General features: G+C 39.2%; 1 protein-coding gene across 4 annotated transcripts in view; it reads left to right on the forward strand.

Annotated features, from left to right (window-relative positions):
- The window catches only part of ATP8A1 (ATPase phospholipid transporting 8A1), a 242,469-nt gene that overhangs the window by 160,266 nt on the left and 66,482 nt on the right, over window positions 1-15,721 (forward strand). For all 4 annotated transcript variants that reach the window (XM_059066067.2, XM_067036148.1, XM_059066068.2 and 1 more), the window contains one exon: window positions 520-692. In XM_059066067.2, coding sequence (XP_058922050.1) covers window positions 520-692 — 173 coding nt within the window. The remainder of the gene's footprint in view (window positions 1-519; window positions 693-15,721) is intronic.

Below are 15,721 nucleotides of genomic sequence, written 5' to 3' on the forward strand. Positions count from 1 at the left end.
TTAAAGTTATAGATGCCAATTCTTGAAGTGGCAAGAGATTACAGATACTACATTTCCTCCTCTTGAGAATTAAGTTTCAGTCGCATTGACAACTTCTGAAGGAATACCCATAAATTATTTAAATTATATTCCCCAACTTTTCCCCTTGATTCATAGCTAAGCAATTTTGACTAGTTCAATGTTGCTATGCTTTAACAAGATAATGTACTGAAAGTATTTTAAGAAGATTGTGACCATGTGGTTGGAATAATGAGCAAAGATGGCAAAGGAATGGGTGACGTGTAGTTGAGTCCCAACCCTGCTAGGAACAGGGTATGGCTTTAAGGGAGTCACTCACTTTTTCTGATAATGTTTGTCCAGTCTTGTCTGAGGGGCTTTCGTGAGAATCAGATGAGTGGAGGTATGTGAAAGCAATTTGAAACATAAAAAGCACTAAAAATAACTAAAAGTAGTTGCTGAACAACCTTGGTAGAACAAATGGGAGTAAATGCTGAGGGCATCTTTCGTTTAATTTTACAGGGAACAAGGGAAACTCTCAGTCGTCACTGCACTACCCTTGGTGATGCTCTTCGGAAGGAGAATGACTTTGCTCTTATAATTGATGGGAAAACCCTCAAGTATGCCTTAACTTTTGGAGTACGGCAGTATTTTCTGGACTTAGCTTTGTCGTGCAAAGCTGTTATTTGCTGCAGGTAAGTTCTCCATGGTATTGTCAGATTTCAGTAATGAGCAACTGGATCCTAAGTTCTTGATTTTTTAAGTTCCTTGAAGTTATTTTATCCAGAATCCATAAATGTCAGGTTATTTATTTATTAATTGATTCACTCAGGGTTCACAAACTGGGATAGCCTTTATTAGCAGAGTTTTGAAAGTGAGTCCTGACAATCATTAGTGATTATTGTTCATAATTTGAATTGGCAGGTTTCTTGCCATTCTGTGTTTATTTACCTGCATTTCCATCCATGGTTGTTTCTCTAAAGGTTCTGTTTTCTACACTTAAATCTTTGATTCTGTTGCTTGGACTTATTTGGGGGAATGCATGATGGGAGACACTAAGTGAATCATTTTCCAAATAGCTGAGCATTTTTCTGAAGGCTGTTTATTGACCATATAATCTTCTGCCCTCTAATTTATAATATTGCCTATATCCTAAATTAAAATCTGTTTTGAGGTATCAAGGCCTCCTCCATAGAATTGTATTTTTGTGAACTATTTAGCTCCAATCCTTCCTAAACTTCTTGTCAAAGAATCTTCCTCATGTCTTTGACTAAATTGTTTTAACAATGTCTTCCTAAAATTTAAAGCATATTTATGACTATGCCCAGTCTCTTCCCCTCTGGTCACCATGAAATGCAAGGATTTTCCTCTCTTTGCCACCCACTTGCTGAATCTTACCAGCTGGTCAGACTAGGTGTTGGGTAGCAGTTTCTCAAATTGCTTTCTCTTCATGCGAGATGAAATATTAGCAGGGCTTCTGGAGAATTTCTCAGAATCTGTCCTTTTAACATTATCTTTAAAACTGTACTAGTGGCCTTTATTTTTTCTTTTAAAATATATTTATGAATAAAAGAATCTTCTGCTTTTTAAAACTTTTTTTGGTCCAGGCTTTATTTACTTAAATATCCTGTATATGATATTGTCTCCAAACTTACAAGCCATGCCTTATAGGTATTTCCTAAATATCAGTGGGGTTTTTTTGTGAAATATAGTTTAAACCATACTTAATAAACATCCTTGATAAGTGTCATTTCAGCCTATAAAATTATATTATACTCAGCATTAAGAGAGTTGCTTATTATTCCTAGGAATCTAATTATTTCATTTAATTTTTCTTCTCTGTGGCATGTATTAATAAATACTATTACTATAAAGCTTTTAGGCAATACAGTGTACAGATATTTCATATTAGTAATAATCAGACTCTGCTTAACCATGAAGAAAAAATTGGAAATTATTTTCTTGACTGTCTTATTTAAAAAGCATGAGAAGAGGGAGGGAATATGGGGATATACATACGCATATAGCTGATTCACTTTGTTATACAGCAGAAACTAACACAACATTGTAAAGCAATTATACTCCAACAAAGATGTTAAAAATAAATAAATAAAAATTAAAAGCATGAGGATACTCATGATTTTTTAGTATCTGCTTTTCCAGTGATGTTTCTTGGTTCCTTTGTAAATCTCTTGACCAGGTCTTAGTAATGTTCAACTCTGATGCTCTCCCATCAGGATAATTTTGTGCCAGACTTGGTTGTTTAGTCACTTTCATTAACGGAGGCACAAGGATCAACAAAAGATTGCTCAAAAGTGCATTAAGTGATACGGCTGTTGGCTCCTATTCAGAAACAGAACGGACCACAGAGCTGTTTAGATAAAATGACTGGTTCCCTTGAGCTGGCATCCGTTCTGTGCCGACTGTGTGCTGGGGAGAGATGCTGCACATACAAAATTGAACAGGACGTCCCTGCCTGCCCTCCTTCGTATTTGTGTCTGCCTTGTGTTTTAGGCAGACTCACAGTTGGTTTGAAAGACGTGGGAGGCCGATTTCATCGCAGCTGAGCCTCATTCCTAGAGCATTGCTTAACACGGTACCTCCCACCATTCTTCAAAAAGTCGAACCACAAAATTAAACAATAGCAGAGGGAGAGAAAAACTAGAAAGCAGAGTCCAGGGAGAAAAAAATATGTTCTGTGCTTGTGAAATTCCCTCCTGAGATCCTCGTTCTGGATGCTCACAAGTCACATGGACCTCAGCACCCCTCCAGGTCCCAGGCCCCTGGGAGGGACACACACTGCCGTGCACGTGCAGCTCTGCTCTGACACTGAGCTTATAAAGATGTGGGTGGCCCCTTCCTCCCTCCATCCTGTTTTATGCATGTTTGAGGACCATGAAGGTCCCTCTGCAGACATTGAGTTTTATTTAGAGTTTTAGGGGTTTTTTTTAAAAGTAAAAAACTTTCCTCGGCTTTTTTCCTCTAATTGCCTTCATATTCTCTCTTTTCCCCTAAGGACTGTGGTTCAGCTTCCGGTCTGGCTTTGAGAATTCGTCTAAGCCCATAATTACATCAGTGCCACTGCTCGATTTATATCTGTGCACCTTCTTGGCCCGGTGCCGCTTGACATTTAAACTATTGGCACAGACCATCTTCTTGTCATTTAGCTTACTGACCTTGAAGCATAATTTCCATTATGATTCCTCACTGTGAGGAATAGGTGGGCAGTTCTGCATATCCTTCTTTACAGTTAAATGCACGCATTCTTACTCCTGGTTTCTCAGATGATTGTAATCTCCCAGCCTCAGGAAATTCTCTATTTTACTCCATTATAAGAAACCCTCCAGATAAATACTGAATATTATTTCAAAATACAGTAGAGCACTGTTTCTCAAATTAGTTTATGTTCATGCTGGCTTTCTAGGTTTTTCCCTTAAATGACTTTACAGTTTATTTCTTGTCAGTCTACACATGAAGATAATTCAGCATCTGCTCTTCCTCGGCAGTCTTCTCTTTGCTAGAGTGGAAGTAGGGGGAAAGCCTCCCTTAATGGATAATGAGGCTCTGGACATTAGCTCCATCTTCAGGATTACATCAGCCACTTTTCTTCCCTGACATTATCAGCATGAAGTGCAGGAGGCAGTTTTTAGTGTTTGCCTAATTGACAGAGTTATAAAGATGAGCGTTTTCCCTTAAGAGTCTAAAGTTGAATTGAAAAAACAGTTGTTCTCTGTCAGTTGTCATGACATCTCTTACTCACCATCATTTTCTAAAGGGAATACTCAGAGACAGAAATAATCCCCTGGCTCCCAAATTATTCAGGGCTTTGGAGTGCTGGTTTTGGTTTGCAGAGTGAAGGTTGCATGTTATACATCAAATAATTTTTTCAATTATGTAAAATCCAAGAAGTAAAATAAAATCTGTTTTTATCAGTCTACCAAGTACTGTATTTTCATAGGTACTGTGCAGTTTTTGTTTTTATCGCTGTGCAAATTTACCTGTATAACCTGAGTAGTTTAATAGTAAACATGCATGTTATGTTAAAGGAGTTTCTGGTAAGTTTTCCTAGTCCCTTCTTCAGGTACACTGATTTTTACCATTTGGTGTGATCACAGATACTTTTGAAGAACAAATGAAAGTTATGGACGAATTTTACACAGACATGTAAAATTGAATATACCGCTTAAGGGATTTCACAGACTCCCTGGAACTCCTTGGACAGGTAGAGGGGGAAAAGGCTTGCTCCAGGACTCATGGAGATTTGTGAACACAGCTGAGATCAAGAGCTATTCTACAAACTAACTGTACAAGATAAATACTTTCTCATCTCAGCTGCCAATATTTTATGCCCTAAGGTCTTACAGGTTGTATAATTGATAGAAGGGCACCTTAGCTGGGGATTTATGAAATGCTTGTTCTAGCTTCACTGCTCTGGCACTTTGGATACCTAATGGAATCACTCTGGCCTTGGTTTTGTGACCTGTAAAATGAAGAGCTTAGCATATAGTAGTGATTCAAATATTCTAGAGAGAACGGATGTCTACAGCAGTTAAGATTGGAGCTTCTCTGGCATAGAAAGGTGGGAAACCCATGCACACAGGCAACCTTCCTTGGTTAGCTTCTTCCAGCTTGAGAGCTACTAGGCCAGGGGACCTCTCCTAGCCCTTTCAGTTTTTGGATGAACCCTACTTCTTTTGGCCACTCTGTGCTGGGAAGAGTCTGTCTACTGCTTGGATCTGCTTAATTTAGGGAAGCATCTGTTCTACCCCTTTTAATATTCCCTCCAGAAGAGAGTGGGAACATTGCAGTGGAGTATCACTGTGTGTTAAATAGCATGTGGTTTCAGAGATCCTCGTCAGTTCACATAAGTCAGCCTTTCAAAGAATCTTACATTTTTTCTGTAGTTGTCAGTTTAGCTTAAACATATTTTGAAACTTATGTTCTGTGACAGTTGGTTGAAAATTGGCCTAGAGCCTCCAAGCTTTTAGACTGTCTAGTAATCACTGTTCTCCTACATAATTTATGTACTCATGTCTTCTGAAAAGCAGAAGTGAAATTGAAGTAAGCATTTTTCCCTACTTGAAACATCTCTAATCAAAGTTTAACCCCCTTTTAGGCCCTTTTCCCCATAGTGCATAAGAAAACACTTGACTTCAGTGAGTGTCCTCACTCGGGAGTGGCATTCCAGGCAAAACCTTTCACCTGAGTCCAATCGAGGGGCCCTCCAAGAAGGCGTCTAAAGGGACACCTTGAATACTTTCTGTCATAGCCTGAGAATGTTAAGTAAAGGGTCAACACAGATCCGCTTCTTGAATCTTTGGGGATTGTCTTAAACTTTAAGGATTTGTCTAAATAAATGTTCTACTTAAAGGGTAGTCATAAAGCACAAATGAAGCTAATAAATGCTCAACAGACATTCCTTTAAAGAAAGAAGTTTGTGAACACGTTGGATCCCAAGCAGATGTTTGGCTTTGAGAAGACTTACAAACGCTTAATGAATGTCAACCGTATATTTGCTTCCAAGAAAATAGGAATAAATGTTGGCAATGTTGAGAGAAAGTTCTTTCATACATGCATGGCTAAAAGAGGACACACTGAATAAATTTTATAACTTCATAAAATGCCCATATTTTGTGCTAATATAATAATAAGTTGCTCAGCCCTGTTCATCTCATTTGCTTTTCTACCTCTACTGAGTAATGTTAAAGGAAATACATTGCCATATTATAGCCTGGTAGCCAATTATGATGATGAACATCATCAGGGAAGTCCATATTGGACAGTAAAATATCTAAAAATTTATGAGAAATCTAAATGCTATAGAATCCCACTGTAATTCGTTATATAGTTTTAGATGTGACTCAATTTACATAAACCACCATCACTAACACACAAACACACTAATTAGAACCACAGATTGTATAATTCTGATAAAACAGAGTTAGACTGTACTGGAAAGTACATCAAGCATAAGTGTAAAGCTCAGTGAATTTTTACAAAATGAACACACTCCCGTATCAATCACCCAAGCATGACCAGCACCCCAGATGCCCCCTCATGCTTCCTGTATTTTATTATCTTCCCAAGGATAACTGCTAAATTGATTTCCATCACCATCTTTCTTAAGTTATATCTTGTTCATTTCAGTCTTTTTCTGTTTTGTATCTTGCTCATTTGGAGTAAACATATGTGTCTTCCATAGCCACATTCAAATTCTTCATGATTCTTTTCTGTTCAGCAGTTTTAAGTACAGAGCTCTGCAGCCTCACACTAAAGGCCTCCCTAAAGCTTTACATCAATCAGTAAATCGGTACTACTCTAATATGTTCTGCAGTCAAATACAGATCCACCTAAGAGATAACTTACACTTCTCCTTCAGTTCTACAGTGATAGAATGAAAGGACTTAATTTTCCAATTGGCTAAGGACATGGTATATAGAATCTATGGCATTATCTGATCTGTCAAACTAGTGATCACACCGTGTGGGAAAGGGAAGCAGAGTTAGTTTGGTGTAACTGGTTCTCCTTGAACCCTTGATGGTTTCTAGTGCTTACCTTCTTGTTAATAAACCTATCTGAATGATCCTCACTTAGGGCAAATTAAAGGTTTACTGTCTTGATCCAGACTAGAGTTCCAGGAGTTGAGATCATGTAGAATAGTAAGTCATGGCTGTCTAGAAGCTGTGTGACATGGAGTGAACAGAAAAGAGAGACAACATCCTAGCAAAAAGTTGATCCTCAGAAAACAAAAGGCATATTGCCAAGAGAGAAGTGAGAGAAAAAAAAATTCATGTAATATGATGGGCTTTATTTCTTTTTTAATGTAACTTTTTTAACATCTTTATTAGAGTATAATTGCTTTACAATGGTGTGTCATTTTCTGCTTTATAACAAAGTGAATCAGTTATACATATACATATGTCCCCATATCTCTTCCCTCTTGCATCTCCCTCCCTCCCACCCTCCCTATCCCACCCCTCCAGGTGGTCACAAAGCACCGAGCTGATCTCCCTGTGCTATGCAGCTGCTTCCCACTAGCTATCTATTTTATGTTTGGTAGTGTATATATGTCCATGCCACTCTCTCACTTTGTCCCAGCTTACCCTTCCCCCTCCCCATATCCTCAAGTCCATTCTCTAGTAGGTCTGCATCTTTATTCCCATCTTGCCCCTAGGTTCTTCTGACCATTTTCTATTTTTTTTAACATTCCATATATATGTGTTAGCATATGGTATTTGTTTTTCTCTTTCTGACTTACTTCACTGTATAACAGTCTCTAGGTCCATCCACCTCACTACAAATAACTCAGTTTCATTCCTTTTTATGACTGCTTAATATTCCATTGTATATATGTCCCACATTATCTTTATCCATTCTTCTGTTGATGGACACTTAGGTTGCTTCCATGTCCTGGCTATTGTAAATAGAGCTACAATGAACATTTTGGTACATGACTCTTTTTGAATTATGGTTTTCTCAGGGTATATGCCCAATAGTGGGATTGCTGGCTCATTTGGTAGTTCTATTTTTAGTTTTTTAAGGAACCTATATACTGTTCTCCGTAATGGCTGTCAATTTACATTCCCACCAAAAGTGCAAGAGAGTTCCCTTTTATCCACACCCTCTCCAGCGTTTATTGTTTGTAGATTTTTTGATGATGGCCATTCTGACTGGTATGAGATGGTATCTCATTGTAGTTTTGATTGCATTTCTCTAATGATTAATGATGTTGAGCATTCTTTCATGTGTTTGTTGGCAATCTGTATATCTTCTTTGGAGAAATGTCTATTTAGGTCTTCTCCCATTTTTGGATTGGGTTCTTTGTTTTTTTGATGTTGAGCTACATGAGTTGCTTGTATGTTTTGGAGATTAATCCTTTGTCAGTTGCTTCATTTGCAAATATTTTCTCCCATTCTGAGGGTTGTCTTTTCATCTTGTTTATGGTTTCCTTTGCTGTGCAAAAGCTTTTAAGTTTCATTAGGTCTCATTTGTTTATTTTTGTTTTTATTTCCATTTGTCTCAGAGGTGGATCCAAAAGGATCTTGCTGTGATTTATGTCATAGAGTGTTCTGCCTATGTTTTCCTCTAAGAGTTTGATGGTGTCTGGCCTTACATTTAGGTCTTTAATCCACTTTGAGTTTATTTTTGTGTATGGTGATAGGGAGTGTTCTAATTTCATTCTTTTACATGTAGCTGTCCACTTTTCCCAGCACCACTTCTTGAAGGGGCTGTCTTTTCTCCACTCTATATTCTTGCCTCCTTTATCAAAGATAAGTTGACCATATATATGTGCGTGGGTTTATCTCTGGGCTTTCTATCCTGTTCCGTTGATCTATATTTCTGTTCTTCTGCCAGTACCATACTGTCTTGATTACTGTAGCTTTGTAGTATAGTCTGAAGGCAGAGAGCCTGATTCCTCCAGCTCCGTTTTTCTTTCTCAATATTGCTTTGGCTATCGGGGTCTTTTGTGTTTCCATACAAATTGTGCGATTTTTTGTTCTACTTCTCTGAAACATGCCACTGGTAGTTTGAGAGGGATTGCATTGAATCTGTAGATTGCTTTGGGTAGTAGAGTCATCTTCACAATGTTGATTCTTCCAATCCAAGAACATGGTGTGTCTCTCCATCTATTTGTATCATCTTTAATTTCTTTCATCAGTGACTTATAATTTTCTGCATACAGGTCTTTTGTCTCCTTAGGTAGGTTTATTCCTAGATATTTTATTTTTGTTGTTGCAGTGGTAAATGGGAGTGTTATCTTAATTTCTCTTTCAGATTTTTCATCATTAGTGTATAGGAATGCAAGAGATTTCTTTGCATTAATTTTGTATCCTGCTACTTTGCCAAATTCATTGATTAGCTCTAGCAGTTTTCTGGTAGCATGTTTAGGATTCTCCGTGTATTGTATCATGTCATCTGCAAACAGTGACAGCTTTACTTCTTCTTTTCCTATTTGGATTCCTTTTATTTCTTTTTCTTCTCTGATTGATGTGGCTAAAACTTCCAAAACTATGTTGAATAATAGTGGTGAGAGTGGGCAACCTTGTCTTGTTCCTGATCTTAGTGGAAATGGTTTCAGTTTTTCACCATTGAGGATGATGTTGACTGTGGGTTTGTCATATATGGCCTTTATTATGTTGAGGAAAGTTCCTTCTGTGCCTACTTTCTGGGGGGGTTTTATCATAAATGGGTGTTGAATTTTGTCAAAAGCTTTCTCTGCATCTATTGAGATGATCATATGGTTTTTCTCCTTAAATTTGTTAATATGGTTTATCACATTGATTGATTTGCATATATTGAAGAATCCTTGCATTCCTGGGATAAACCCAACTTGATCATAGTGTATCATCCTTTTAATGTGCTGTTGGATTCTTTTTGCCAGTATTTTGTTGAGGATTTTTGCATCTATGTTCATCAGTGATACTGGCTTGTAGTTTTCTTTCTTTGTGACATCTTTGTCTGGTTTTGGTATTAGAGTGATGGTGGCCTCATAGAATGAGTTTGGGAGTGTTCCTCCCTCTGCTATATTTTGGAAGAGTTTGAGAAGGATAGGTGTTAGCTCTTCTCTAAATGTTTAATAGAATTTGCCTGTGAAGCCATCTGGTCCTGGGCTTTTGTTTGTTGGAAGATTTTTAATCACAGTTCCAATTTCAGTGCTTGTGATTAGTCTGTTCATATTTTCTATTTCTTCCTGGTTCAGTCTCGGAAGGTTGTGCTTTTCTAAGAATTTGTCCATTTCTTCCAGGTTGTCCATTTTATTGGCATATAGTTTCTTGTAGTAATCGCTCATAATCCTTTCTATTTCTGTAGTGTCAGTTGTTACTTCTCCTTTTTCGTTTCTAATTCTATTGATTTGAGTCTTCTCCCTTTTTTTCTTGATAACTCTGGCTAATGGTTTATCAATTTTCTTTATCTTCTCAAAGAACCAGCTTTTAGTTTTATTCATCTTTGCTATCGTTTCCTTCATTTCTTTTTCATTTATTTCTGACCTGATCTCTGTGATTTCTTTCCTTCTCCTAACTTTGGGTTTTTTTTGTTCTTCTTTCTCTAATTGCTTTAGGTGTCAGGTTAGGTTGTTTATTTGAGATTCTTCTTGTTTCTTGAGGTAGGCTTGTATAGCTATGAACTTCCCTCTTAGAACTTCTTTTGCTGCATACCATAGGTTTTGGGTTGTTGTGTTTTCATTGTCATTTGTTTCTAGGTATTCTTTGATTTCTTCAGTGATCTCTTGGTTATTAAGTAGTATGTTGTTTAGCCTCCATGTGTTTGTATTTCTTACAGATTTTTTCCTATAATTGATATCTAGTCTCATAGCGTTATGGTTGGAAAAGATATTTGATATGATTTCAATTTTCTTAAATTTACCAAGGCTTGATTTGTGACCCAAGATATGATCTATCCTGGAGAATGTTCCATGAGCACTTGAGAAGAAAGTGTATTCTGTTGTTTTTGGATGGAATGTCCTATAAATATCAATTAAGTCCATCTTGTTTAACGTATCATTTAAAGCTTGTGTTTCCTTGTTTATTTTCAATTTGGATGATCTGTTCATTGGTGAAAGTGGGGTGTTAAGTCCCCTACTATGATTGTGTTACAGTCAATTTCCCCTTTTATGGCTGTTAGCATTTGCCTTAAGTATTGAGGTGCTACTATGTTGGGTGCATAAATATTTACAATTGTTACATCTTCTTCTTGGATTGATCCCTTGATTATTATGTATTGTCCTTCTTTGTCTCTTGTAATAGTCTTTGTTTTAAAATCTATTTTGTCTGTTATGAGAATTGCTACTCCAGCTTTCTTTTGATTTCCATTTGCATGGAATATCTTTTTCCATCCCCTCACTTTCAGTCTGTATGTGTCCCTAGGTCTGAAGTGGGTCTCTTGTAGACAGCATATATACGGGTCTTGTTTTTGTATCCATTCAGCGAGTCTATGTCTTTTGGTTAGAGCATTTAATCCATTTACTTTTAAGGTAATTATCGATATGTATGTTCCTATTACCATTTTCTTAATTGTTTTGGGTTTATTATTGTAGGTCTTTTCCTTCTCTTGTGTTTTCTCCCTAGAGCAGTTCTTTTAGCATTTGTTGTAAAGTTGGCTTGGTGGTGCTCAATTCTCTTAGCTTTTGCTTGTCTTTAAAGCTTTTAATTTCTCCATCAAATCTGAATGAGATCCTTGCTGAGTAGAGTAATCTATGTTGTAGGTTTTTCTCTTTCATCACTTTAGATATGTTCTGCCACTCCCTTCTGGCTTGCAGAGTTTCTGCTGAAAGATCAGCTGTTGACCTTATGGGGATTCCCTTATGTGTTACTTGTTGTTTTTCCCTTGCTGCTTTTAATATTTGTTCTTTGTATTTCATTTTTGATAGTTTGATTAATATGTGTCTTGGCATGTTTCTCCTTGGATTTATCCTGTATGGGACTCTCTGTGCTTCCTGGACTTGATTAACTATTTCCTTTCCCATATTAGGGAAGTTTTCAACTATAATCTCTTCAAATATTTTCTCAGTCCCTTTCTTTTTCTCTTCTTCTGGGACGCCTATAATTTGAATGTTGGTGCATTTAATGTTGTCCCAGAGGTCTCTGAGACTGTCCTCAATTCTTTTCATTCTTTTTTCTTTATTCTGCTCTGCAGTAATTATTTCCACTATTTTATCTTCCGGGTCACTTATCCGTTCTTCTGCCTCAGTTACTCTGCTATCGATCCCTTCTAGAGAATTTTTAATTTCATTTACTGTGTTGTTCATCTCTGTTTGCTCTTTAGTTCTTCTAGGTCCTTGTTAAACATTTCTTGTATTTTCTCCATTCTGTTTCCACGATTTTGGATCATCTTTACTATCGTTATTCTGAATTCTTTTTCAGGTAGACTGCCTATTTCCTCTTCATTTGTTAGGTCTGGTGGGTTTTTGCCTTGCTTCTTCATCTGCTGTGTGTTACTCTGTCTTCTCATTTTGCTTTACTTACTGTGTTTGGGGTACTCTTTTCTCAGGCTGCAGGTTCGTAGTTTCCCTTGTTTTTGGTGTCTGTCCCCAGTGGCTAAGGTTGGTTCAGTGGGTTTTGTAGGCTTCCTGGTGGAGGGGACTGGTGCCTGTGTTCTGGTGGGTGATGCTGGATCTTGTCTTTCTGGTGGGCAGGTCCACGTCTGGTGGTGTGTTTTGGGGTGTCTGTGGCCTTATTATGATTTTATGCAGCCTCTGTGCTAATGGATGGGGTTGTGTTCCTCTCTTGCTAGTTGTTTGGCATAGGGTGTCCAGCACTATAGCTTGCTGGTCGCTGAGTGGAGCTGGGTCTTGGTGTTGAGATGGAGATCTCTGGGAGATTTTCACCCTTTGATATTACATGGAGCTGGGAGGTCTCTTGTGGACCAGTGTCCTGAACTTGGCTCTCCCACCTCAGAGGCACAGCCATGACGCCTGTCTGGAGCACCAAGAGCTTCTCCTCCACACGGCTTAGAATAAAAGGGAGAAAGAAGAAGATAAAATAAAGTAAAATAAAATAAAGTTATTAAAATAAAAAATAAGTATTAAGAAAAAAAATTTCTTTAAGTAATAAAAAAAAAATGGACACACAAAACCCTAGGACAAATGGTAAAAAGCAAAGCTATACAGACAAAATCACACACAGAAGCATACACATACATACTCACAAAATGAGAAAAAGGGAAAAAAATATATATATATATCATTGCTCCCAAAGTCCACCTCCTCAATTTTGGATGATTCTTTGTCTATTCAGGTATTCCACAGATGCAGGGTACATCAAGTTGCTAGTGGAGATTTAATCCACTGTTTCTGAGGCTGCTGGGAGAGATTTCCCTTTTTCTTCTTTGTTCGCACAGCTCCCAGGGTTCAGCTTTGTATTTGGACCCGCCTCTGCATGTAGGTCACCTCAGGGCGTCTGTTCTTCACTCAGACAAGACGGGGTTAAAGGACCAGCTGATTCAGGGGCTCTGGCTCGCTCAGGCCAGGGGGAGGGAGGGGTACGGATGCGGGGCGAGCCTGCGGTGGCAGAGGCTGGAATGACGTTACACCAGCCTGAGGCATGCCGTGCGTTCTCCCAGGGAAGTTGTCCCTGGATCCCGGGACCCTGGCAGTGGCGGGTTGCACAGGCTCCCAGGAGGGGAGGTGTGGAGAGTGACTTGTGCTCACACACAGGGTTCTTGGTGGCAGCAGCAGCGGCCTTAGCGTCTCATGCCTGTCTCTGGGGTCCGCGCTGATAGCCACGGCTCGCACCCGTCTCTGGAGCTCCTTTAAGCTGCGCCCTTAATCCCCTCTCCTCGCACACTAGGAAACAAAGAGGGAAGAAAAAGTCTCTTGCCTCTTCGGCAGCTCCAGACTTCTCCCGGACTCCCTCCTGGCTAGCCGTGGCGCACTAGCCCCCTTCAGGCTATGTTCATGCCACCAACCCCAGTCCTCTCCCTGGGATCCGACTGAAGCCCAAGCCTCAGCTCCCAGCCCCCGCCCCTCCCGGTGGATGAGCAGACCAGCCTCTTGGGCTGGTGAGTGCTGGTTGGCACCGATCCTCTGTGCAGGAATTTCTCCACTTTGCCCTCTGCATCCCTGTTGCTGTGCTCTCCCCCATGGCTCCAAAGCTCCCGCACTCCACCACCCGCTGTCTCTGCCCGTGAAGGGGCTTCCAGTGTGTGGAAACCTTTCCTCCTTCATAGCTCCCTCCCACTGGTGCAGGTCCCGCCCCTATTCTTTTGTCTCTGTTTTTTCTTTTTTCTTTTGCCCTACCCAGGTACGTGGGGAGTTTCTTGCCTTTTGGGAGGTCTGAGGTCCTCTGCCAGCATTCAGAAGGTGTTCTGTAGGAGTTGTTCCACATGTAGATGTATTTCTGATGTATTTGTGGGGAGGAAGGTGATCTCCGCGTCTTACTCTTCCGCCATCTTGAAGCTCCTCCTGATGGGCTTTATATTGAGGCACAAAAGAAGAGATGATTCCAGGTAGCGTTTTCCAAGAGGGAACATTAATGTGGAGCAAGGGTGGGCAAACTTTTTCTGTAAAGAGCCGGATAGTAAGTATTTCAGGCTTTGCAGGCCATACAGTCTCTGTCACAACTACCTAACTCTGACAGTGTAGTTTGAAAGTAGCTCTAGACAATATGTAAGTGAATGTGTGTGGCTATGATCTCATAAGACTTTATGTAAAAATAGGATGCTGCCTGGATTTGACCCTGGGGCCTTAGTTAGCCAACCCATTATGGAGTGTCGATTGCTCATGAATGAACAGTAAAAGGAGTCGATTTTGACACATCTTTTCAGTAATATTGATGGAGTTCACCCCCAGACTCCCTAGTCTGTAATTTATAGGCTCTTTCTTTTATTTTCTTGAAAACTGAGACATTTGCCCATCTCTCCTCACCTGGCATGTTTCCCTTCCTCCATGATTCCTCAAAAATGACTGACGTTCTTTCTGTGGTGACAGCTGCAGTCTGGCATCTCCATTCAATCTTTCTGTGCCCTTGGATTCAAGAAAATCCCTTAAAGTGTGGATATTTCCTGAAGTCAATTTGTTTTAAAATGAAGTATCAATAGCAAGCGATATATGAGGAACCCAGGACCACAAACATGGATCCTGCTCTGTCACCCCAGTGCCTTCCTTCTAGGGGGAGGTGCTAGCAAGGTGCTAGAAGACAAGGACAGCCAAGGAATCAAGGTGGAAGATATGCCAGCTCGCCTTCTCCCTGAGCTGGAAGCATCATAGAGTCTTGAACTAAAGGAAATTCTTCTTGGATTTTTATATATTATTTTAGTGTTTGCCCTTCATCACCAGTCACTTTTCACTCCTCTTTAGACAGACAGTCTCAAGTATTTAATATGTTCCCATCCATCTGCAATACTTTATTTGTATATCTGTATAGCTATGAAAAATATATAATATTGTTATATGTGATTCGATTTGAGGAATAAACACATATTTATAATGACATTCCAGCATAAATTTTTTGCCTTTTTTATTTTTCTACATGTTTCTGAGACCTTTTCATGTAACCATATGTAGGACAAGTTCATTTCTTCTCACCACTGCTTACTATTTTCCTGATGAATATACACCATTTTATTTATCTCTTCTATAGTGATAGCCACATGGGTTACCCCTAAATCTTTACTACCACAGAAAGTGCTGAAATGAATATCCAATGTATGCACCCACACAAGTTTTCTTCTAGGATATATACTTAGGAATGGGAATGCTTGGCTGTGGGAGATACATATATATATATATATATATTTCAGTTCAATCAGAATTGTCTCATTGCTCCAAAACGGCTGCACTAGTGTGTACTCCTGTATCCATGTAGGAAGGTTGCTGTTTCCCTAAACACCAGCACTTGGCATTCCTTATTTTATAACTTTGCCCGTTGGATGTTTGAAAAATAGCAGCTTGTTTTGATTTTTGTTTCTGTGATTACTAGGGAGATTGAGTAGTTCTTTATTTAACGATTTACCTCTCTGGATTTCTGCTTTTGAAGTTTTTTCTTCCTCTTTCTTTCTTTTTCTTTCTTTCTTTCTTTTTCTTTCTTTCTTCCATCCTTCCTTCCCTCCCTCCTTCCTTCCTTCCTTCCTTCCTTCCTTCCTTCCTTCCTTCCTTCCTTCCTTCCTTCCTTCCTTCCTTCCTCCCTCCTCCCTCCCTCCCTCCCTTCCTTCCTTCCAGTGTTTTTCAAGAACCCATTATGTGCCAGGCACCTTTATATGTGCTATAAATAGAGTGGTGAACAATAGA

The sequence above is a fragment of the Kogia breviceps genome, chromosome 6, assembly GCF_026419965.1.
Source record: "Kogia breviceps isolate mKogBre1 chromosome 6, mKogBre1 haplotype 1, whole genome shotgun sequence".
Lineage (NCBI taxonomy): Eukaryota > Metazoa > Chordata > Mammalia > Artiodactyla > Physeteridae > Kogia > Kogia breviceps.